The 24,320-nt window shown below is 48.9% G+C and overlaps 1 protein-coding gene across 8 annotated transcripts in view; it reads left to right on the top strand.

Annotated features, from left to right (window-relative positions):
- CLEC16A (C-type lectin domain containing 16A) overlaps positions 1-24,320 on the top strand; it is a 240,436-nt gene that overhangs the window by 196,868 nt on the left and 19,248 nt on the right. The window contains exons 22-23 of one of the 8 annotated variants that reach the window (XM_058434078.1): positions 19,359-19,467; positions 20,179-20,327. The exons of 6 other annotated variants lie outside the window; for them this stretch is intronic. In XM_058434078.1, the coding sequence (XP_058290061.1) occupies positions 19,359-19,467; positions 20,179-20,206 (137 nt within the window). In that variant the 3' untranslated portion in view covers positions 20,207-20,327. Of the gene's footprint in view, positions 1-19,358; positions 19,468-20,178; positions 20,328-24,320 lie in introns of those variants that run through there. One more of the 8 variants, XM_058434080.1, reaches the window with a different exon arrangement.

The following is a 24,320-nucleotide window of genomic DNA, read 5'->3' as shown; positions in this document are numbered from 1 at the left end:
TGTCTCAAGTCTGTATCTAAAGGAAAAGTCCATAAAATCACCCAAGGAAACATCCTAAGCCTTTTCTGTTGGTATTTATTTTTTGCTTCTGAATCATTTGTTTTATCAACCGCAAGTTCTCATTAACAGACAGGTGATAGCAGATGCCAAGGTGTGAAGGCCCCTTTATGGCAGAAAACCGAGCAACAAAAAATTCCTAGCCCTTAATTCTGTATGTAAGTTGATAAAAGTCCACCTTGATTTGATTTTTGCCTTAAAATCTCTCTGAGTAGCTCAAAGACAACCCCCTGGAACAAGGTTTGGGAACCACTTTCCCACTTTCTAAGAATTAGAGTGCCTTTGGGATCCAAGAAAATGAAATGCCAGCTGGGCACGGTGGCTCACACCTTTAATCCCAGCACTTTGGGAGGCCGAGGCGAGTGGATCACCTGTGGTCAGGAGTTCAAGACTAACCTGGGTGTCAAAGCGAGACTCCATCTAAAAAAAAAAAAAGTGAAATGCCAACATGGTGAAATCCCATCTCTACTAAAAATACAAAAAGTAGCCGGGCATGATGGTGTGTGCCTGTAGTCCCAGTTACTCAGGAGGCTGAGGCAGGAGAATTGCTTGAACCTGGCAGGCAGAGGTTGCAGTGAGCCAAGATTGCACCACTGCACTCCAGCCTGGGTGACAGAGCGAGACTCCCTCTCAAAAAAAAGGGAAATGCAAATAAGCAGTATTGCCGAGTGCACAGTTGGTGGGAAGGAGAGTTAGTTCGTGAGGACCCACTAAGAATGGGAAAAACCAACTGAATCAAAAGGCAGAGATGCAGCAATAACGGTGCCTCAGAGACAGGCAGAAGCCATTCGATTTTCCACGTGGCCCTTTCCTTCATGCTGCTGATGGCCTCTTCAAAGCACGGCAGCTCCTGGAGGCCAGGGGACGGGACCGCCTGGTGGAGAAGAATTGGGGTAGGGGAAGAATTGGCATTTTTTAAAGGAACTTTTACAATTCCAAGGAAGTGACATGACAAACATGTTGACGAGGGTCAGGAAAAGGAAGGTTGGCTGAGCAAGCGTTTACTAAGGCCCTTGATGAATCAAATAAACACTGCACAGGGCTTACAGAGAAGCCTGGGGTCAGGGGGAGGGACTGTGAGCAAGTCTTGCCGGCTAGTGCGGCTCTGTGGTGCTTCTGGCAGGGCACATGCAAAGGTGTGGCTGCACGGTAGGGATGAACAGAGAGCTGGGAAGCTCAGCAGGGCCCGATGGCAAAGCGCTTTGTGAGCTTGCCACATGGTTCGAATTTTATCCTAGAAGCAGCAGGAAGCCATTGAATGTTCTAAGATCAGGGGATGTCGGTGGCAAAATGGACTTGGGTTTTAATTAACTGGAGTTGGGAAGGGCAAAGGAGAAGGGTGGAGTGGGAGGGCCACGAGACACACTCTGGCCCCTTCACTGCACGCTCACAGTTGTGCGTCAGGTGATGCCCATGGGCGGATGAGAAAAGTCCCACAGGCTGGGGTGCAGCCTTCCTTACCTTTCTCTGGCCATTTGCCACTGTACTTGTACTATAGGATTACATTGCTTTTTTCAAAAAACCTAAATGACCACTGTTTTCACTCAACAGCATATCCTGGAGTGTTTTTCATTTTAGTTTGCAGGCGCACCCTCATTCAATTTTGAGTGCTGCGATCATCTGGTCAAACCACTGTTCATTGAGTCAGTCCCCTACTGATGGATGTTTAGCTGGTGGCCAATTTTTCGTCCTTTAACAAATAATAGACATCTCCAAGTGCCCTTGCACAAGGGTTTCTTCAGGGTAAATAACCATGAAGTGAAAACAGAAATAGCTAGGCTGAGAAACTAACAGGATTTGGTGACCAATTTGAGGGAGTGGGAAGCCACAGAGCTAGCTTAAGGCAAAATCTTAAGAAGCCTTGGTTTCCCTCCCCGAATGTTCTCTGTGCATTTAGCTAGCAAGGGCATCTCAATGATCCCAACTTCTGACCCAGCAGTCCTTGTGACTTGTGGGTCTTGTTCTGTCCAGGAGGCCTTCAGGAGTTGTGGTGACTGGAAAGGTCCCCAGGAACTGGTGGGGGTCTCCAGGGGCTGGCCCACTCATAGCTTGGCTTGTCATCTCAGACAGGACCTCCAAGCTTGGCATGACGGAGACACCAGTGGGTTCTGTTCCTACCTCCTGGCACCTCTGCTGAGGTTACAGCTTTCTACCCTTTTTTTCTCTCTATAACCAGAATCCCATGACTAAAATAGTTTTCTTTATTTGCAGCTGTCCAGCCATGGCATTTAGTATAAATGTGCTTTTCTCCAAAAACACACACAGTATTATTTTTTTAACATCTCAAATTCCCAATGAGCCAAAAGTCAATATTATCCCAGCGTGATGGGAATGGCTGTTTTGCAACATCTCTTCACACTTAAACAGCCTGCTTCCTGAAGCCTCAGAGTAATCACAAAAACACATTCCAAAACCCATCAGCCTGGCTGCTGGATTGTTTTACTGTCTCCATCACTCCCTGCTGTGAGCTCAGTCCTCGAAAGTTGCCTCCTCAGTTTCCATGTTGAGGGTGAGAAATTCACAGCGTGATTTGGGGAGCAGATGCTTCAACTGTGTGAACTACAAAGTTTGGACTGTGAAGTGCAGTGACTCCTCTGAAAATATTTGCTAGCTGGCAATATTCAGGCTCATGGCATATGTGGTCTACTTCTAGCCTTACGGACTTGTTTAAGGTCCCAGGATAAAAATCCTATTTATCGAATGCCAACTATGTGCTAGGCACTGGGCTAGGTGCTTTACACAAACTAAGGAGATAAGTATGTAAATACTCTATAAAGTTATTAGTCTTACTTTTATAGCTGGGGCAAGCAAGAGTCAGAAAGCAAGGTCCCCTGCCCAGAGTCTCAAAGTTCATCCCTGGAGAGGGTGCCTGCTTCTTCTACCTCTTCTACCGGCTCCCTGAGAACAAAAGTTATCTCTTGTCCTTTGTTCTTTCTTTTCCTGCTAAGTCGATTTGAAGGCTCTGCAGAGCTTCTGGGGTAACCTACGTGTCCCTTTGTTGTGGCTTTCTGAGTGCAATGACCTCACCGGCCCACAGCTGGGTCTCCGGTGCTGGGTTCCAGGCACACTCCAGCCTCCTGGCTCGTGGATGTCCTGTTGAACCTCAGGGATGGCCGGGTGGCAGGAAGAGTCAGTGTGGATGGAATGAGCCTTCCTCAAAAACCCCCACCACCACTTTTAGTAACCCAGAAAATGCTCTGAAATAGTGGACATTTACAAAGTCTTGGGCATTTAGGGATTTTTTGCCAGATTTCCAGCATGAAGCCCAAGGGAAATGTCCAAGGGCTCAGCACAGTGGTCTAGCATCTCGAAGCAGTGCTTGGCCTGGTGGAGGCCGTGGCTTTCCCATCCTGCCCTCTCTCCACATCCAGCAAAGAACAAATGCAGAATCTGGCCTGTCCTCCTGTCCCCACCATGTCCCACAGAGTGGCCCTTTGTGCTGACCCAACATGAAGCACCTGAAAGGCTTGCTCAAGCTGCGGGACTTGAGCAGCTTGAAAGCCACCATCATCAGATCACCTGCTGTGCCCAGGTGTAAGCCATTGTGTTGTTTAAACTATGCCACAGCCCTGCTGAGGAAGCCATTGCAATCAAGAGGCTAGGGCCACACACCCTGGAGCCAGACCCCCCAGGTTCAAATCCACACCTACCCCTAGACAACTATGTGATGTCAGGAAGTTCTGTGAAGCTCCTGAGCCTCTGTGTCCCCTTCTTTCAAATGGGGCTGATGATAGGACCTGCCTCACACAGCAGGAGCTTAGCTGGGCCAGCATTTTACATTTCACATTATCGTAGTGTCATAATGGCCACTGCTGTTGAGGAGGGAGCCAGGGCTCAGAGGGATAGAGCTGCCTGCCCAAGGTCGCCAGCTCAGGGGTGGCAAGCCAGCACTCCCAGCTTCATGACCCTGGCTGGAGTCACTTGCAGGGCAGTTGGCCTGGCTCCTCCAGGCCTTTCCGTAGGGTCCTCCCAAGTATTCTAGCTAGTGCTTTTGGGCTCTGCCAGCCGTATGGACAGCACCAGGCAGGTGGACTTCTGAGCACCTGCCCTGTTAGAGCCACCATGGAAGGCACCATCTCTGGCATGGTTCCTTCTTCCAGCCAGTGCACACCAAGTGCCTCCTACAACCCGTCCTAGGCCCCAGCGCAGAGGACAGCTCACTCACGGGAGGCAGACATGGAAAAGGATGACCATGGGGCCAGGGGGATAACTGAAGTGATGGGGGGCATCAACAGGGCAAGTCACCCAGAGGGTTCATGCAGCCAGAGCACGGGGTGGGGGGGGGGGGCACTGGGTTGTCGGGGACCGTGGGGTATCTGGAGGGGTGCAAGGAGACATGTGAGTTTCATTCTGCATGCTCTGGGTGGCCTCGGGCCCTGAAGCAGGGAAGTGGCTGGACCTGATGCATGTCTGTCCAAGATCCTTGCACGTACCAGTTGGGAAGTGGATTGGAGACAGCAATGCAGGGCCACTGGGGTCCCGCCAGAAACCAGGGCAGCTGGGTGAGGGAGGGTATGGGATGTGGGAGGTGCCCTTGGCTAGCATGGTCGGTGATGGGGGTGGGGACAGCGTTTCTGGTTATGACAGATCTGCTCCTGAGAACGGAGCTGCCTCTGCACATCGTGTAGCAGCTTGGGACAGGCAAAGCATTTCCCATTTGTGATCTCACTAACCACAGAGCATAGTGAGATGGGAGAGGCTTGAGAGGTGAGCTGACCAGCACAGGTCACACAGCAGGAAGCAGTAGTGTGCTTTGCACTTGGTCCCCACACTGTCCTGAGGTTGAAAGGTTTAAATGACTCAGGCACTGGGGACATTTGACAGAGCATTCTGTGAGACTCATCGAGCTGCCAGCACTGGGCTAAGTATCTCCACAGCCCAGGTTCACAGCAAGCAGGGAGGAAGGTGTGGTTACTCTCCCTGCTCACCGGGGGAGGAGGCTGAGGCCCAGAGAGGTGAGGTAACTTGCCCGAAGTCACTCAGTGGTAGGTGGTGTTGCTGAAACCCACTGCTAGGCCATCGGACTCCCAGTCTGCTCAGTCCGGTGTCCAGGGATCCTCCTCAGGGCCTGGGAACCTGAAAAAATTCCTGGCTTTGCCCTGGGGGAGCTGTAGTTGGAAGCTGGGAGCACTGTGATCATACCTGCAGCCTCGCATGCGTGGCTCCTGGGCACGCCTGTCAGAGCGCTGTGATCAGGCCTGGAGATGCCTGTGCTTGGCCTGTGGCACTAAGCAGCTGGCTTCGTGAGCCAAGTGGCATTTGCCTGATAGGTGTGATGTGTTGACAGCTTTTTCTCCTGCTTTTCACAGCCCCGGCTGGTTCTCAGCTAGAACTCTTTAAAAAATCATAATAAGGCACTGACCTGCAGTGGTACACACTGGTGCAGCCCAGGCACAAGAGCCTCTGCAGTGGAGATTTAAGGTCTGCTGGTCAGGAGCAAATTTAGAATCTTTCTGGAAGGTTCTGGGTCTGGTCAAGAGTGTAGTTAAGCCCTTCACTGATGTGAGTTTGAGACTTCTTTAGCTTATTGTCTTCATGGATCTACAGAGGTAGGCTTCTGAGGAAAGCAGTGGCTTGTCTTTTTATTCATTCCTTTTTCCAGTAAACTTTTTTTTGGAGACAGAGTCTCTCTCTGTCACCCAGGCTTGAGTGCAGTGGCACAATCTCAGCTCACGGCAACCTCAGCTCCCCTGGTTCAAGTGATTCTCCTGCCTCAGCCTTCTGAGTAGCTGAGATTACAGGCGCCTGCCACCATGCCCAGCTAATTTTTGTATTTTTAGTAGAAATGGGGTTTCACCATGTTGCCAGGCTGGTCTCGAACTTCTGAATTCAGGTGTGCACCCGGCCTTGGCCTCCCAAAGTGCAGGGATTACAGGCATGACCCACTGTGCCCGGCCTATCCAGTAAACATTTATTGAGCACCTACTGTGTGCCACGCCCTGTGCTTGGGGTTGGTGAGCTGGTGAGCTTGCAGTCTTGTGAGAGTGACAGACAGCATTCAAGTAATCACATCCATAACTAATGCATTTATAATACAGAGCCTGGCTGGTCTAGTAGGGATGGGGAAGACATCTTTGAGCAGGTGAGTGGGCAGATATCATGCCAGTCCTCGATTGACCTCAGTAGGGATGGCATCAGGTTCCAGAGGCTGAAGAAGAGACCTGGTGCCAGGAAATGAGACCTAGGGTTCATCAAGGACTTAATGTACAGGGTCAGTCCAGTGGCAGCAGGCTGCATGGGAAAACCACAGCCGCTTGTAAAAAACATGCCACTTATATAGCAGTTTCCCTTAGTACCCTACCCCTAGGAACCTCTGCCTGGCAACCTTCATTTAACCTAAAACAAAGGGCTTAAGTGAAGCTACTGCTGTCAGCTGCGTCTGCTGTCCAGCAGATCGTGGGAGTGTTCCTCAGAGCAGACGGGATAGGGAACAGCATGTGCGGGGGCGCCCAGGGTGAGGGCAGGGTAGCCTCCCCTGGGTCACCATCGATGTGACACCTTCTGCACTTGAAGCTGTTAAAGGCATCTTCCATTCATTCATTAACTCATCATCAGAACCTCCCTGGGGAAAGGTAGGCATATGTTCATTTTGCAGTTGAGGTTTTCTGAGGCTCAGGGTGGTTAAATAACTTGCTTGGAGTTGCACAGCTAGTGCACAGCAAAGCCAGTGTCCTATCCTGGCTTGGCCTGACCCTGGCCTCCTGCTCTGTGTTCTCATTTTTTATTCTTATTCCCTATCCTGTGTTGTTACTGATAAGGCTCAGAGGCCTGCCGGAAGGATCAGAACCCCGTAACTATCAAGCCCATTGGAGGGTAATTCTAAGTCATTGACCTTAAATCTGCAAACCCAGAACCTCGCCTTGAGAGTGCCTCCTAGCCCTGTCGCTAGTTTTCTCAGAAAACTACTAGGCTGGTCATCTCCCAAGCTACCTCATCCACCTTAGAGTGAATACATCTCTGAAACTTGGTAGGGAACCGCACCCAAATGAGCAAATCATGCTATCCCAGGAGAGCAAGATGCTGAGTGAACATCCATCCTCCTGGGGCGTCCCTGCAGCCCGCCGCTGTCAGTCTCCTGTTGCCAGGGGTGACGAGGCCTGCAGCTCAGCATAGCCCTCGGGTCAGCTCCTTGCTCCTCCAAGCAGACAGCCGTGTTCATTCTCCGTCCTGTACCTCCACAACTTCTGTGGGACAGCCAACTAGGTGATCAGGAAGCCACTCAACTGGAACCCCACAGCGACAAAGAAAAGCCACCCTCCCCTCAGCTGAGAGGGACCTACAGGCTGCCCTAACAGTGCCCAGGTGCCCGGAGGCATGGTTCTTTTGGAAGTACGGAGTCCTCACGCCTGTAGGATCTTCCCCAGCTTGAGGCCCAGTGGTCCTTGGCCCTAGCTGTGCATTTTTAAAATTACCTTGAAAGCTTTTAGAAAAGCGCAATGTCCAGGCCTAACCCAGTTAAATCAGAGTGAAGAGAGGGCCGCTGGTGACATTCTCTTCTGTAGGAGCAGTGGCTCTAGCGTTCTTGGGGCAGGAGGGATTCTGGGTATAGGAGTGGGATGTTTCGTGTGCTGGGCCCAGTTTCAGGAGAGGGCAATTCCACAAGGCTTGTCATGCCTTCTGCAAACCCACTTGGAGGACGGCTGTGCTAAGAACTGGGAAATGGGTTCTGGATGGCCCTGCCCTCGTTGGAGTTCATGGTGTCCTGGGGCTAACTCATCTTTGTACCAGACCTAGAGCAGGGAAGGCTCTGGAAGGAGGTCTTAAAGGATGAGCTAGGTTTCATGTGGTACATCCCGGCAGGGGGAATGAGCGGGCTGTGAAAACCACCATGTGCACATGGGTCCTGCAGGCAGCCTGAGGATGGGGGTCAGCAGGAGATAAAGCCATGTGGGAATGGCCTCTGCTCCCAATTACCTGTCCTGGACTTGGTTAGAGGGCCCAGGGAATAGCTGATGGGCTTCAAGCAGAGGGCGAAGGTCCCACTCTACTCTGACCACACACAGCCCTTGGAGCGGGAAAACAGTCACTGACGGGGCCCGATGACCCACACTTAGCTGGAAAGAAGAGGCAGCCAGCAACACTTCCTTGAGTCACACAGCTGGAGCCCAAATCCATCCATTAGTCCAGGGCCAAAGCCAGTGTCATCCGCGGCCTCTCCCACTCCTGCATCCAGTCCCTCCCCAAGCCTGTCAGCTCTACCTGGGAGATACAGTCATGACAAGGACCTCTCACCACCACACCTGTCTCCTGGGCAAAGGGCTGGGTAACTTCTTTAAGCAGCGTAGAGTCAGGCTTTTAGGGCCATATGGCCTGTGTCGCAACAAGCCTCTCCCATTGCAGCCAAAGCAGCCGTAGAGGGTACGTCACCGAGTGGGTGGGGCCGTGCCCCCATCGGTCTTCACTGGCAGGATAGCAGATGGCTGGATTTGGCCTGCAGGGCATTGTTTGCTGACTCCTGACCTTGGCCAAGCCTGGGCCACTGGCTTTAAAGTCAACCCCACTGTTTCTCTCCTTGCCCTCTGTGGTCTATTCTCAGCACCAAAGATCCTTTCAGGGTGTGAGTCGGGTCAAGTGTCTCCTCTACTTAGATTCTTCACTGGCTCCCATCACTCAGATGAAAGCCAAAGTCCTCACAGTAGCCCCAGGTTTTACACAGTTTGGTCCCTCTGCACTTCCTGACACTAACCTCACCCCCGCCATGGTCCCCTTGGCCCACTCCAAGGCAAGTTAGGGGCCTCTCAGCCTTGACCTTGCTAGGTATGTTCCTATTTGGGAGGCCCTGACCTGGGTGGCCTCTGTTTGGAGAAGTCGCCCTGGGTACCTGTGTGGCTCTGTCCTCACTTCCTTCAGGTCATTCTTTAGACCTCACCATCTCAGAAGGTCTTCCCAGATATCCTATGTAATGGCAACCCTGTCCCCACTCGCAGCACTCCAGAGGTCTCTACCCTGCTCATTCCTTCAGAGCCCTCAGCCTTTCCTGACATTTTCTATTCCTTGATTGGCCCTGCCCTGTCCCATCCCATTATCAAACTGTAAGCTCCAGGAAAACAGGCACTGTGTTTTGTTTACGGCTGAATTTCCAAGTCCTGGGCTATACTAGACATATAGGTAGTACTTGGTAAGTACTGGATAAATGGATGGATGGATGGATATTTGGATATAGAGGGATGAATGAATAAATAGATGAATATAGAGGATGGATAAATGGGTAAAGGGATAGACGGATGAATGGATGTAGAGGGAGGGAGGGAGGGATGGGTGTAGAAGGATGGATGAGTATAGAAGGATGGATGTAGAGGGAGGGAGAGGGGATGGATGGATGTAGAGGGATTGATGGATGGGTAGAGAGGGATGGATGGGTAGGTGGATTGATTGGTATAGAGGGATAGATAGAAGCCTGGATAGATAGATGGATTGGCAGATGGGTAAATGGGTAGGTGGCTGCTGGGTGAATAGATGGATAGATGTACAGGAATGGATGGGTGGATGGATGGGTGGATGGATGGGTGGATGGGAGGGAGGGAGGGAGAGAGGGATGGATGGATGGGGGAGCCAACAGATCTTTAATCCCCTCTTCTGTGTGCTAAACATTGTTCACTGGGGACTCAGAGGTCAGTCAAACAAAACAGATCAGCCCCTTTGGAGCTCATGTGCACTGTGGACACCTTAGATAGTCTAGAACTTCCCACCATGTTTGGTGCCCTCAGGGAACTGGCAGATGCTGGGTTAATGTCCAGTAAGGGGATCTGACCCATACCATTTGTCTGGGAAGGCTTCTCTGAGGAAAGGATGTTGACCTGGGAGGAGGAGGTAGAGGAAGAGCGCCGAGAACCTTGTGTCCCAGACAGGGGCTGCCATAGACAGGAGAGCATTGATGCCTCAGCCCACAGGCTACCCAATCCCCAAGGAATGAATATGTTGCTGCCCGTGTAACACCTGGCACCAGTTTGGCTAGGCACAGAATTCCCTTTTGTCATCAATTACCGCCCTGGCCAGATAAGGGGAGCTGAGACCCCAGTCCTGTATCCCAGGTAGATATTCAGCCCAGCATGCCCTGCAGTGGCCCTGACTACTCGCGCCATTAGCACAAAAGGAGGAATTTGACCTGGGGTATTTTCCTGTGATGAATTCTTTGGGAAGTTCTTGGACTTGGGCCTGATTTGAAGATGAAATGTTTTGAGCTATGTGCAAGAGAATGGCCGACAGAACCTGGAGGGCAAGGTTCTCTGAAGGTGACGTTCCAGGTTGTTCTGCAGAGCAGGGTTAGGAGTAAAGTATTTGTAATCCCCTGCTACAAGCTCTACTCAGAACTTCTTAGGTAGGGGATGAAAATGTTCTAAATTGATTGTGGAGATGGTTGCACAACTCTGTGAATACACTTAAAGTCCATGAATTGTACGCTTTAAATGGATTCATTGTACAGTATGTGAATTCTATCTCAATGAAACTGTTGTATTAAAAAATACAGCTCTCAACTTGTCAGACTGTCACAAAGCTGTCCTCCGACAGCACATAAAGACCAGATTATCTCATTTGTGTCCCATTTTGACCGTAAAATAGTTCAATTTATGTAACATTTTCCTTAAAGCAGTCCAAATGTAAAAAAAGAAATTGGAACCTGCAACACATTCCGGAATAATTTGGAAACCTTGATGCAATCCAGACTCACCTGGCACCCTTTCTCTTCCCTAAAACGTGCCTTTTTTCCATTTCTTTTTGACTTTGGAGAAAAAAACTCTGTTCTTACTGGTAAAATAGCCTCCTGTTCCCTTTTCTTTCCTGTAAATTATGAGATAAGTTTGCATTTCATACCTTTCCAGAAATCTCTGTTTGTGGTCTGACCTCACATTCATGATTTCTGGGAAAGAAAGAAAGTATTAGAATCACTGCTGTGAACATCAGAAGTGCGGCGAGTAGTTCGTGTTGTGGATTTGAGTTGGAAAACAGGTGACCAGTACCTGCTTGTTGCTCCGGAACTTATTTCCTGGTGCTGCTAGATGGTATGCCAGCAACTACGTCCAACTCATGCCAGTGACTTTTAAAAATGTCATCCCACATGCCACACGTTATGTCTTGGACGTAATTAGGGCTAGTTGTGGCCTTTTTGTATCGTAGAAACCTCCACCTCCTGGTGGAGGAGGTCTGGAGGCCCTAGAACTTGACAATACAGGTACTGTTTGTTGAGCAATTACTGCATATCAGACACTGTGCCAAGCAAGGTTGTGTGTACTCTTCTCACTTAATCCTCACAATGATGTATGACATAGGGATTATTTCCCCCATATTATGCCAGGGAAATGGAGGCTCAAGGCTCCAATTTCCATTACACAGCCAGTCAGCATCAGGGCTGTGGCTTGAACCCGTGTCTGTCTGCCCCCAAAGCCCACCCTCTTAGCTTATATTATGCGCCTCCGTTTCCCTGTCCATACCCCAGCCTTTAGACTCCCAGGCCAGTGCTCCATCCCCTGTGTGGCCGGGAAAGCACAGCCATCTTGTCCAGGAGCAGCTCAAATAATGAGCCAACGGCTGGCACCGTTTCTCCGAGCACAGTGATGCACCAGAATGCTCCCCCTCCTGTGACAGGTGATGTGCCCTTCAGCTCAGGCCCAGAAGAGCCACAGAAGAGAAGCTCCAGCAGTTCTGTTTAGGAGGCAGGATGTACTTCTATCCAAAGAAGGGCTCTCATGATTATTTATTAATTGTGAAGGGGAAGAAAAAAATAATAGAGTTTCCTGGAAAGGGATAAAAGTTCAATATGATAAACTCCCAAAAAGCAATCAAAGGCCAAAGAGGGCAGAAAAATAAAGGACAGGGAGAAAGAGAGATGGTGAATCAAAGTGGTCAGCATGTTAGCAGAGGCCAGGGGAGGGGCCGGGCTTCACAGCCAGGGAGGTGTGGGGCCGTCGGAGCACAAGTCACCAGTGGCGGTGAGTCAGGCAAGCAGCAGGACTTGACCCCACGGGGTCACTGAGGCCCTGGGGATGAGCTGATAACAGGAATGGATGGAACCAGTCAGCTGTTTTGCTACTACTGCAGACCCGTTGTATTAATTTTTGTGCATTAATACATGAACGTAGAATATTATAAATGAAAACTGAGAAGCTACAGGAAGAAGAAATCACAATCCTATCAACCCAGAAGAAAGCATTGTTAATATTTCTGTTTACTTTCCACTTCTATCTTCCGTTTTGTCTCTTTCATTTAAAAAAAAAAAAAATACATGAGTTAATTGTTGATTTTTGAAAAAATCAGGCTGGGCACAGTGGCTCACGCCTGTAATCTCAACACTTTGGGAGGCTGAGGCAGGCAGATTGCCTGAGCTCAAGAGTTCAAGACCAGCGTGAGCAACATGGCAAAACCCTATCTCCACTAAAAATATAAATAGCCGGGCGTGATGATGCCCACTGGTAATCCCAGCTACTTGGGAGGCTGAGGCATGAGAATGGCTTGAACCTGGGAGGCAGAGGTTGCAGTGAGCCAAGATCGTACCAGTTCACTCCAGCCTGGGTGACAAAGTGAGACTATGTCTAAAAAAAAAAAAAAAAATTGCAACATTGCAGGTGCGACTTAAGACCCCATCAGTTACCATCCTTCCTCAGACATCCCTCAGTCATCATTTGCCTTATTTTTATTTTTCCAGATCTTTCTCTGTGCAGTTGCATTTCATACATGTGCCCAGAGCTGATGGACAGAACAGAGCCACAACCCCTTTTCTGCAATTCTGAAACCCAAACAGCTCTGAAAATCAAAATATTTTTCCTAACTCGTATGATGGCAAAACCGAAACCTGCCTTCAGATATTTATGGGTGGGTTTATTAGAGTCATTGATGCCAGTAATTGTGAGTTTATGTTTTCGTTTCTGCAAAAATTCAGTGTTTGGTTTTAGCTGCTCACGACCCAGCTGACAGTGTAACATAATACCTTTGTGTGCCCTACATGGCCTTTTACCTCCTAAAGATTCTAAATTCCAAGACATATCTGGCCACAGAGGTTTAGGATAAGGAGTTATGTATGGATCTGTAATTGTGTTAAGGTTTGGGCTTCCCTTAAATAAAATCATAATTCTGTATACCCTGCTGCACCTTGCTCTTTTCAGATACCACTGTAAATCAGGAATCTGTGTTAGCAGTTACAGATTTCACGCATTCCTTTTCATGGCTGCATAGTATTCCAAAGCTTGGCTACTTGCATTTCTTTGGCTGAGTGATTCAGTCATCCTAGTCTTTTTCTATTCCAGACAGCGTTGCAGCGGGCATCCTTGGGCACACCTCTCTCTGTGTGCACATGCAGTACAAGAAGCAGAACTGCTGAGTCACAAGGTTTTGTTTTAACAACATTGCCATCATGTCAGAAGCACTTCCCTGTACTGTAAAATGCCTCTTCTAAACTTCATTCTTGATGACTGCATAATAGTCCATTGTCTGAGTGTTAGTTTTCTGAGGTGGCCATAACAAAGTCCCACCAACTGGGTGGCATAAACAGCAGAAATTGATCGTCTCACCGTTCTGGAGGGTAGAAGTGCAAAATCAAGGTATTGGCAGGGCTGGTTTCCTCTGAGGGGTGTGAGGAGGACTGTGGTCCAGGCCTCCCTCCTTGGCTTCTGGTGTTTTGCTGGCAATCTTTGCTACTTTTTGGCTCATAGAAGTATCACCCCAGTCTTGCCTTCATCTTCACATGATGTTCTACCCATGTGAAAATCTGCATCCAAATTTTCATTTTTTAGGAGACACAATCATATTGGTTTAGGACCAAACCTAATGACCTCATCTTAACTAATTGCATCTGTAAAATGACCCCATTTCCAAACCAGGTCACATTCTGAGTCCGAGATACTAGAGGTTAGGACTTCAACCTAAGAATTTGAAGGGGACACAGTGAAACCCAAAACAGTCTGAATTTGCCAGATTTTACTTAATCCGCTTATACTGGCCACTTACGTTGTTTCTACTACCTTATGAATCACCCTATGACGAACATCCTTATTCAGAAATCTTGGTCTACATTTCCAGTTATTCCTCCAGAAACCATTCCTTAGAGTCAAGGGGACTGTCCATTTGTCCAAAGGCCAAGTTGCCTTCCAGAAAGCAGAGTAGGGGGATGCCCACCTGGCCACACCTGGGCCGTTGTCTTCATTCACCTGGGCTCTCAGATGACTCCTGCCCAGTGCTCCAGGCTGAAGTCCTCTGCACATATGTGTGCGCCTCTGCCAGCATGTGCACAGGCATTCTTTCTATCAAGTCACTCTTTTATTTCTCATTCCTGCCAAAAAGAGAGTCTACGGGTTAATAGCAAAGTAGAAACCATAGCTCAAAATGTCTGTTTAGGGCATGTACTCTTGCATCTGTGTAGATGAATAGAGATTTCAGAAATACTGGGCCCTCTGGGCTTCAGGCATTAAATCAATCAGTGCAATTTCACTCACAGGGCAGCTTCCCAAGCGAGCCCAGGAGAGTAGCGAGTTCTCTGATTTAGTTCAGTCCGTTAAGCTCATGGCAGCCTGCACCAGCTCACTATTGCAAAAGGCAATCAAATAATGAGTACTCAGCCACTTCTGGGGGGCAGGGGCTGGCTGGGGAAGGGGCTCTCTGCAGCTGTTCAAATGGAGCCAACTTTTGATAGCTTTTTAGGGTAGTTCTGAGAGCTGGAGACGGGTGAGGAACCCGGGAAGTGAGAGCTTAATTAACGGAACTACAGAGAATGAGGCAGCAAAGGAATCTCTCAGAGAACCAGGGGGTTTTGTGTGTGTGATGAGCAAAAGGATAGAACTAGGTGCTTGAGCACTGCCGGCTAGGAACCAGCATTGAACAGCAGACGCCTAACTCAGCACAGCAAGGGCCAGCTTAGCACAGAGACCAGAGAGGAGGATGCACGGAAGGATAAATTTAGCCTGCATTTCAGGGGAAAACATCGATCTCAAATATAGTGCTGTCTTTTAAAAGAAAGTGGAAGCCTTAGGCTGGTCATTTGGGACAATTTCACTTGAACAGCTAAAAGCCCAGGAAAAACGAATGCTCATAACCAGCTCATCCTGCTAGCACACGCACAAGATCTTCCCTCTGCAGGAGGGTGGCTGGTGTCTGCATGGGTCTGACAGATGGTCCACACTGCTCCCCTTATCTGTTCCCAAGAAAAGGTGCTGCCTTGTTTTCTGGAGAGATTTGGGGTTTCTATTTCTGATCCCAAATGTTCATCTTCATGAGGAATGACGGGGGGCCCAAGCTCTGTGTTTGCTCAGCTGCTGGTCCAGGACACTGATATCTGGTGGGTTGCACCTGTCAGAACAGGGCCAGTGCCAACCCCCTCTTGTCTAGAAGCTGAGCAACAGGCACCGGTTACTGGTGTCTGTAGATAGGGTTGTTTTGTTTGTTTTTAACTAGGCCCCCTATAGCATTCACACAGCATCCTGAGCATTATTTCTACCTGGTCAAAGCTAAGGGGACCACTGTGGTCCCAAACAATAGAGCACCTGTCCTAATGACGTTCCCACAATCTCGCCGGTCAGGTGGTGACGGCATCTTTCCTCCAGCCTCCCTCTGACACTGCTCCCCTGTGTGAAAGGGGAAGAAAGTCCAGTCTGTCAATATTTGGGGCACTAATCATCTGCATTCGGGCGCCAGGGGTCGTTGAAAGGCTGAGACGCTTCCAGGAATTCATGGCTCTAAAACCGTGGGGCTGACCGGAAAGGATCTCCAGCGAGGGTATGAAGAAAGAAACCCAAATCTCCACTCCACCCCCACTCTGCAGCCTCTGAGCATTGTCCATTGTGTCTTGGATTCTTGGGAAGAAATGAAGTCAATGCACATAGTGATGTGGGTCCAAGTTAATAATAAATGTAGAGGAAGGAGAAAGGATGTTCAATATTTAAACATTTCAAAGCGCTGTGTTTGTTTGCCAGTTACTGCCCTCCGCCTGCTTCCTGGATGGGTTCTGTAAAACGGAGCCTTCCTTCCCCAACTCTGCAATTGGCATCTGACACCGGCGATTTACATAGAAAGGGAAATGGTGCCTTTTCTAGGTAGTCCCTGCACCAGCAGGACTCCTTCTCGTTTTCTGTTGCCTTTCTTGAAGGAAGAGGATGACAATGTAGAAACCAAGGTTTTTATGACCCCTGGAGCACTTGTGAGGAGTTGACAGCTTTAGGGTCATGTCCAGAGTTGTCTTAGTTTTCCCAGATTTGCTTCTTTGAAACTGTCTCGTATTTTAACATAAATGTTGTGCTTTGGTTCTTACCTCTAACAGATTAAAAAGGTTAAACAATGAAACATACAGTTGTGTTTAAGAAATGTTGCTCTAAGTATACATACTAGATACATTCCTTTAAAGTTGCGTGTAATGCAGAATTCTGTGAATCAATTCCTCTTTTCTTCTTGACACACATTATAGAAAAGGAAAAGCATTCCTTCTGGGGGAGGGAAAAACATCTGGCCCCAAGACATAATAAAATCATGCTTAAGAATGCAGCAAACTTTAAAGTCCCTTAGTTAAAGGAAATCAATACTTTTATGATGAAATATTAATAATACTAAAAAAATAAGTCAAAACTACAAATGCAGAATAGCCAGGGTGATTTTTAATGTTGGACACATTAGCTTAGGCATTTGTAAGGAGGAACAAAGGGAAAAGAGAGCAACCTAGCCCATTTGAGAAGCCCTTCCAGTTCCTAATAAGTCCCCCTTTTGTGGGTTTTCTGTCAAGAAGACACACACCTCCCCGTAAGTGCCAACCTTATTTCTAAGCATTTTGTTGAAGCTGCCGATTTTGGAAATGAAAGGATGAATGTAGCTGGAGAGAGGAACACACACAGGTGTATACACACGCACACTCCTGCACACACATGTGCAGACAGGGCAAAGAGAAATGGAGAATTGGGGAAAGCCATTTATTTGTTTAAATACACTGCTGGCTGTTTCCTCCGTCCCCATCCTCCATGAATTATTCTGGTGGGGATCTTTAAGAGGGATGGACTTAGAGTAGATTGAACCATATGAAATGGCTGTTTCTGTAGGTCAAGTTAGTTGAATATTGGCAGTTGCATATGGTTCAAGCTCATCCATTCAACTCTCTATCAAAGAAATGCAAATAGAATAGTCATGTGTCTTGAATGCAATGTAACATGAAGTTTTTAAGAATCTAGATGAAAATATTTTTCTCATAAACGATTTTCATATAAATCCCTTAAACCTAGATATTTACAGTTCCTTTAGAAAGGCTCTCTCATGTCTCACTTTGTTAACTCCTAAAACCTTCAGTCATAACAGCTAATGTGAGGAAGACTTTTGTGTCATGTTCTTTTCTCCAAAGAGCTGGGCCGTTTCTTTTGCTACATACCCCTTTATCTAAAGACACTTATGAAAATGAAAATCCCAGGATGGGTGTGGGGGCTCACATCTGTAATCCCAGCACTTTGGGAGGCCAGGGTGGGCGGATCACCTGAGGTCAGGAGTTCGAGACCAGCCTGGCCAACATGGTGAAACCCCGCTTCTACTAAAAATACAAAAAAATTAGCCAGGCGTGGTGGCGGTTGCCTATAATCCCAGCTACTTGGGAGGCTGAGGTAAGAGAATCACTTGAACCTGGGAGTCGGATGTTGTAGTGAGCTGAGATCGTGCCATTGCACTCCAGTCTGGGCAACAGAGCGGGACTCCATCTCAAAAAAAAAAAAAAAAAAGAAAAAAGAAAACCCACCTCTACAAAAAATAGAAAAATCAGCCAGGCGTGGTGGTGTGCACCTGCAGTCCCAGCTACGCGGGAGGCTGAGGTGGGAGGATCACCTGAGCCTGGCAAGGTCAAGAGGCTGCAGTGAGCCGGGATCATGCCACTGCACTCCAGGCTTGGTGACAGAGTGAGACCCTCTCTGCAAAAAAAGAGAAGAAAATCCCAGTTATTGCCTCACTGGGCCCAAGTTCCAGGCGCCATAAATTCCAGCCGAGGAATCAAAACAGCGAGTGCTACCTGAACATTTAGATTGCATTAATGCTTTCATCCTCACGAACCCTTAAGGTGTGGTGGTGTCACTCTGCTTTAGAGTGACAACAGTGCTTTAGAGGACACAGGCTCATGGGGTAAACAGGTCCCCTGCTGTCACATGCCCAGAACCGCGGCACTCTCCTCACCCCTGTGTCCTGTAGCCAGAGTAAAAGCGACAGGCCTAAAGCCAAGGAGCTGCTCTTAAGGTTTCTCCCCTGCAGATAGCAGAAGGCTCGTGTCCAGCCGTCTGGTTAGCCATGTCCCACAGGTCTGCCAGGGCAGACGTCGACAGAGCCCTGTCCACTTAACAACCTCAGCTGTGGGTTTTTGAAGCTTCTTCTGTGCTGATATCCATCATGGCCTTTCTGTGGCTCTGCACATACTCCCTGATTCTATCTGACTCACATAGTTCCAGATAGTATCTTCAGTTCTTGTTGTAGATGATGTGTTATAGAACGTCATCAGCCGTCGGTCTGGCCTAGCCCCAGTCTGCTAAAACACATAGTAGGAGAGACTTTGGTGAGGTGACCCAGCTGCAGAAGTTAACCCCCCCGCCACCCTGCAAAATCAGAGTCCTGGCAAACACAAGCAAATGGAATGGGACCACAGGCATGCTGATCTCTGCCTTGGGCGCATACTAAGTATGTGTCAACTGCACATGCCTTTTGCAGAAAATCAAGACTAATTCCCTGGCCCCTTTGTACAGTGCCACCTCCTAGAACACACGGAGCAGGCCGAACATGTCAGTGTAGGATACACACTGCACGGCCTCCCTGCTTCTGGCCAAAAAGGTCAAAACGGGGCTGATGGGATAAGAGACTTGCTGGGGAAGAATCTGGTGCTCCTGGCCGGGCACGGTGGCTCATGCCTGTAATCCCAGCACTTTGGGAGGCCAAGGCGGGCAGATCACCTGAGGTTAGGAGTTCGAGACCAGCCTGGTCAACATGGTGAAACCCATCTCTACTAAAAACAAACACAAAAAAATTAGTCAAGCATGGTGGCGCACACCTGCAGTCCCAGCTACTTGGGAGGCTGAGGCAGGAGAATCATTTGAATCTGGGAGGCAGAGGTTGCTGTGAGCCAGGATTGTGCCACTGCACTCCAGCCTGGGTGACAGAGTGAGACTCCATCTCAAAAAAAAAAAAAAAAAAACTAATCTGGCACTCCTTGGCCGGCCAGAACCTTGGGGGGCCATCCTGTGCAAGCAGGGCCATAGTGACCCACCCTGCTCCTGGTGCATTCCTGATTCTGCTCCAGTTGGGGTCAGTGAGTGCCTGTGCCTGGGAGTCTCCTGGGCGCTGTCTAACCCGCCTTCCTCCTGCTGCCGTTTCAGCCCTGCTGACTGCCTCAGTACAGAGGCAGCCCAGATGGCCGCTCCCAAGCTTGCTAGTGCCTTGGCTGAAGGACTGTTGTGGAGCTCTTTGCTTGCTAATTTACAGACGGTAATACCAGTGGAAGAGGTTAGGGGCTGGGCGAGGCAGGGACCGGGTCCTTGGGAATCAAGCCCAGCCTTGGCGACCTTCAGTTCTAGAAATCCAAAGCGGCCGGGCGCGGTGGCTCACGCTTGTAATCCCAGCACTTTGGGAGGCCGAGGCGGGCGGATCACGAGGTCAGGAGATCAAGACCACGGTGAAACCCCGTCTCTATTAAAAATACAAAAAAATTAGCCGGGTGTGGTGGCGGGCGCCTGTAGTCCCAGCTACTCGGAGAGGCTGAGGCAGGAGAATGGCGTGAACCCGGGAGGCAGAGCTTGCAGTGAGCCGAGATTGCGCCACTGCACTCTAGCCTGGGTGATAGAGCGAGACTCCATCTCAAAAAAAAAAAAAAAGAAGAAATCCAAAGCAAGGTTGCACCACTGCAAGAGATTCCAAGATCTGGTCCACCTGTGTCCCCTGTTACCCATGTGCCAGCCGACCCTCTGTGGCTTGGATGTGGCTCATGTAAGATGCACACATTCCTCACGTTCACACAGCCCAGTTCCCCCTCCCCCCGCCGGTAGCAAAAGGGGCATTAGACTTGGCATTTCCCGTGGGTGGCAGCCCGCACAGGCAGACCTTCACCCAACAACAAAAACATTTCTAAGGGCACAATTAGGACAGAAATGACACAGAGAGAAAGCAAGATACTGAAAGACCATTTTTTCTTTTCTGCAGGTTTTCAAGGATAGTGCTTAAAATCTGAAAGGATTTATCCATGGATAAAGAGCTATAGGCTAAAAGATTCTGCAAGTTCCCAGCTATTTTTGTATGTTGGACATGTTATCCCTTGAAAAGCAATCAGAAATAAAAAGTCTTTAAGCGTTGTGAGGTGCAGCTTAGTCAGTGATCAGTGATGTGGGGGTCGCCCATGGTGGCGGCTCAGGCTTGGCCCAGAGAGGCCATAGGAACGTCCCTTCCCCAGGTGCCTGATGTGTAGACGTGCCCCCTGGGCTGGACAGGAAGTGGCTTCTTCAGCACCAGTGCACAGGAAGAAAACCAGATATCACCATTTGGAGGCAAGTCCTTCATTGCCCCGAAAGCACAGAGTTTTGTGCACTGAAACAGTAAATCATCTGAGACTTATTAAAGGGATACTGAAAAGGGGGTCTCTGTGCACATACCTGAAGCTTTCCCAAACTTCAGGGTCCTAGCAGTGAGGGAGGGAACTTCTGGGGGCCCCCAAGGCTCCTGCAGGCACTTGGAGTCACTGCCATCTGAACCCTGCCCACATGTCAGTGGATGCTTTTGTTTCTCTTTTGTTTTTATTTAGATTCCTAAGAGGAGTCCTGGGCAAGGACCCAGGCCTCACCTGGCCTATGTGGGTGCACTTTTGCTAGACTTGAATCTGAACTCTGCTTCCTCAGCCCCCAACCCATGCTCTTTGAGCAGCCGGGGGTAGTTTGGGCCCTGTGCGCTGTCTTCCTAAGGTGGCTTTCCTAGGGTAGCCCCCCACTGAGTAGCTCCTAGCCCCCGCCTGCCCTCGGGCATTGCTGTCGTCTTGCCAGGGTGTAGGATCCAGAGCCGCTTCTTGAGTCAGAAGCACGAACAAGAAGGTTCTGTGTCACCTGCAGATCTTTCTAGTAAGCTGCAGTCTGTCCAGAGCCACCTTCTGGAAGCAGCTGAAGTCCCAGACTTAGTCACCTCCCAGCCCCCCATCTCTCACCCCAGGGACCTGGCAGGCTGCACTGGAGGTGAAAGGGCAGATCCAAGGAAGGAGCTGGCGAGGGGAGAAATAAGGCGATGCACACTTGCTGTCTTCAGTTTGTGTGCGAGGTCACAGGGCCGATTGATTTTTTTTACTGTTTCCCAGCATCATGATGGGTGGTGAGAAAATATGAACACTGCATGGTCAGAAACCTGAGCCGCAGCTTTGGAATGAATTTGCTAATGAAAGGCAAGCTCAGGGCACCCATGCCTCATGGTCCTCATTCACGCCAGAGACTGTGGAAAATGCACGGGTTGCTTCTCCTGAATCAGCCCTCAGCGGGTTTCATATTATGCTTTGCAATCTGCAACAACCATAAGTAAGTGTAGGTTTTTCTTAGGGCAGGCAGCTCTCCTGTCCAAATCTTAGAGCTTTTTCCTAAAAGAGGCCTATTGAAAACTGCACTTCTTTGACACACCTCTAACTGAGACTTAAATGTCTTAGTCTCTTACCTCAGACTCAAAAGCCCCCCATCTCCAGAGTTTGGTCAAGGAGGCCCCAAGGTGTGACAGACACCCTGGGGTTAAAAACAGAGGCTGGAGACCGGGAGCAGTGGCTCATGCCTGTAATCCCAGGACTTTGGGAGGCCGAGGGAAGAGGATCACTTTAGGTCAGGAGTTCAAGGCCAGCCTGGCCAACATGGTGACCCATCTCTACTAAAAATACAAAAATTAGCTGGGCATGGTGGTGCACGCCTGTAGTCCCAGCTACTCGGGAGACTGAGGCAGGCAGGAGAATTGCTTGAACCTGGGAGGCGGAGGTTGCAGGGAGCCAAGATTGTGCCACTGCACTCTAGCCTGGGTGACAGAGCAAGACTCCAGCTCAGGGGAAAAAAAAAAAAAACAACAGAGACTGGAGACCCCTCTGGTTGCATACAAATGGCTCACAAGATAGATGGCCTGGCTTTGGCTTGGGGTTACCCACTTCTGAATTTTCAAAAGGAGTATGAATGAAGCTGTCAACATTTTCAAAATCAGGAGGTGTTATGTCAAAATCCAGATATCCAGCTTCTCTTGAAGAACTGGAGACTGTGGCCATACTGAGGTCCATGTTCTCATGCAACAGCAGTTAGAAGAAGCTGGAATCTGTGCTTTCTGGTTTGCCCCAGTCTCTACCAGGCCCTGCCATCTCCCTGGCACAAAAGCCGAATGTCTCATGGACTGCATGTATTAGCATGCCTGCACTGTTGTTTTAATAGAAGAGAATGGTTTCTCAGTGTGCATGTGTCTATTAAATAAGGGGAAACAGATGACAGAGAGGACCACCAGCGTTTTACCTCTAGCCCCTCCTCATTACATTACCCGGCTGGCCAGCCTTGACCTGTCTGTGATTTTCAAAAGTGGGATCCACAGAAGTGTCTAGAAAGGGGAGGGGAAGGCCCTCCTTGGTAAGGCACCATGCCAGCCCGAGCAGTTCCATTTTCGTCTCATGTATAAATTGGAGTTTTACTATTTAGAAAAAATGTTTGAAAAGGGCTATCATAGGGCATTATCTTTGAGGAATGAGGTTCCATCTGCAGTCAGGCAGCTGTATCTCCCATGAAGCTGCTTTCAAAGACATGCCCCAGGAGGGTTTCATGGGACAGAAACCTTGTGGGTGAATTGGTATGTCGTGTAGATCGCCTGTTTTTTTCCCTGTGGTCTTAGCTCCTAGGAAGCTCAGAGTTAAATGGTGACATTAGCTTCCCATAGCATGAAGTCTTTCTGATATGACTTTTCATCTTTTATTGTCGGGCTCTTATTTACTTTTTGTTTTAGTAGCTTTCAGTATTTAGTATCAATGGCATTTAGGCTTGGGTTTTAAAATACAAGCCATCTCAAACCCTTCCTGGAAACAGGTAGTGTGTAAGTGCATCTGTAGGGGATGAGGCTGCAGAGCAAGGTTAGTGCTTTTGAGTAGAGTGGAGAATCCCCAAATTGAATTCAAAGCCAACTGGGTTCCTTCCCTTTCAGCTCCCTAAAAGGTCCCTGTGGAATCCCCTATAAGCTCAGGCGGTTTTCACATCTTCCAAGGGTGGATTTTTTTTTAAGCCTGAAGTAGTTGCACTTTAGTCACATGGCCAGTATCCTCAGAGTAATTACCATGTGTGAAGCGGCACCAACTCCAGGCAGGCCACAGAGGTCGGGGGGCCTCCCTGCTCCGTTGGAGATTCAGAAAACCGTTGGTGCAAGCCCACTAGTTTTTTTGCCTACACACATCCAAGCCCTTCCCACCCTTTAGTCTCTCTCAGGCCTCACTCTTTCTGGGTCTTAACCGTTGTGTGTAATCTCTGTGACTAGGTATGAACTCAGAGAAAAACTCAGTCCCATCTCTGGTTTCCACCCAGGAAGTCCACTTGCACCACATGGGAAAGAGTTGACCAAGTGTTTCCTAAACCCTAGCGGGTCACCTCCCCACCTCACTTGCCCCTTTCCCTCTTTCCCTTCAGCCCACCATACCTAGATTCCACTCAGCAGGTATAGGGCAGCTTTCTCTGCACCAGAAACCCTGGGAGCCAGCCCTCCCTTGTCCCTAGGGGACTTAACTCACATCCCTGCATTAACAAAGTTTTTTCTCTTCAGTTAAGATTAAGTTCAACTACATACTAAGGATAAACTCAAAGGGGAAGTTAATTTCCCTCTCAGGTAAAAGAAGCCTTGTAGTCAAGAAATACACAAAGACGTCAGAGACCCAAGCTCCTTCCTTTTCAGTGCTCTGCTGTCCCTAATGTGTGATTCATCCTCATAGCTCAGGGTAGCTGCTGGAATTCCAGCCATCGCGTCCATTTTCCAGGAAGCAGAATGGAGGAGGATATACCGCCTTTCCTTTTAAAGAGCTTTCCAGGAAATCCCACATGCCACATTCGTTTCTATCTCACTGGTCACAACTTAGTCACTTGGCCACGACTAACTTGTGGGTTCTGTAACTGCAACCGAAAGGGAGAATGGTTATTGAGAGACAGCTAACAATATCAAGAACACTGTCCAAAACCCTCTTCTTTTTGCTTTTTTGTTTTAAGCCTTCCCAATAAAGTGAACAAACCCTCTTAACCTAGAGGATTCCAGGTGCTAGCTGGTAATGTAATGATAATTATCACACTAAATACCTAAACATCTTTGCAGTCCAATTTCTT

This window comes from Hylobates moloch, unplaced genomic scaffold (genome assembly GCF_009828535.3).
Source record: "Hylobates moloch isolate HMO894 unplaced genomic scaffold, HMol_V3 SCAFFOLD_23, whole genome shotgun sequence".
Taxonomy (NCBI): domain Eukaryota; kingdom Metazoa; phylum Chordata; class Mammalia; order Primates; family Hylobatidae; genus Hylobates; species Hylobates moloch.
Note: the sequence above shows the minus strand (reverse complement) of the source record. Positions and strands in the feature narration are given on the sequence as shown.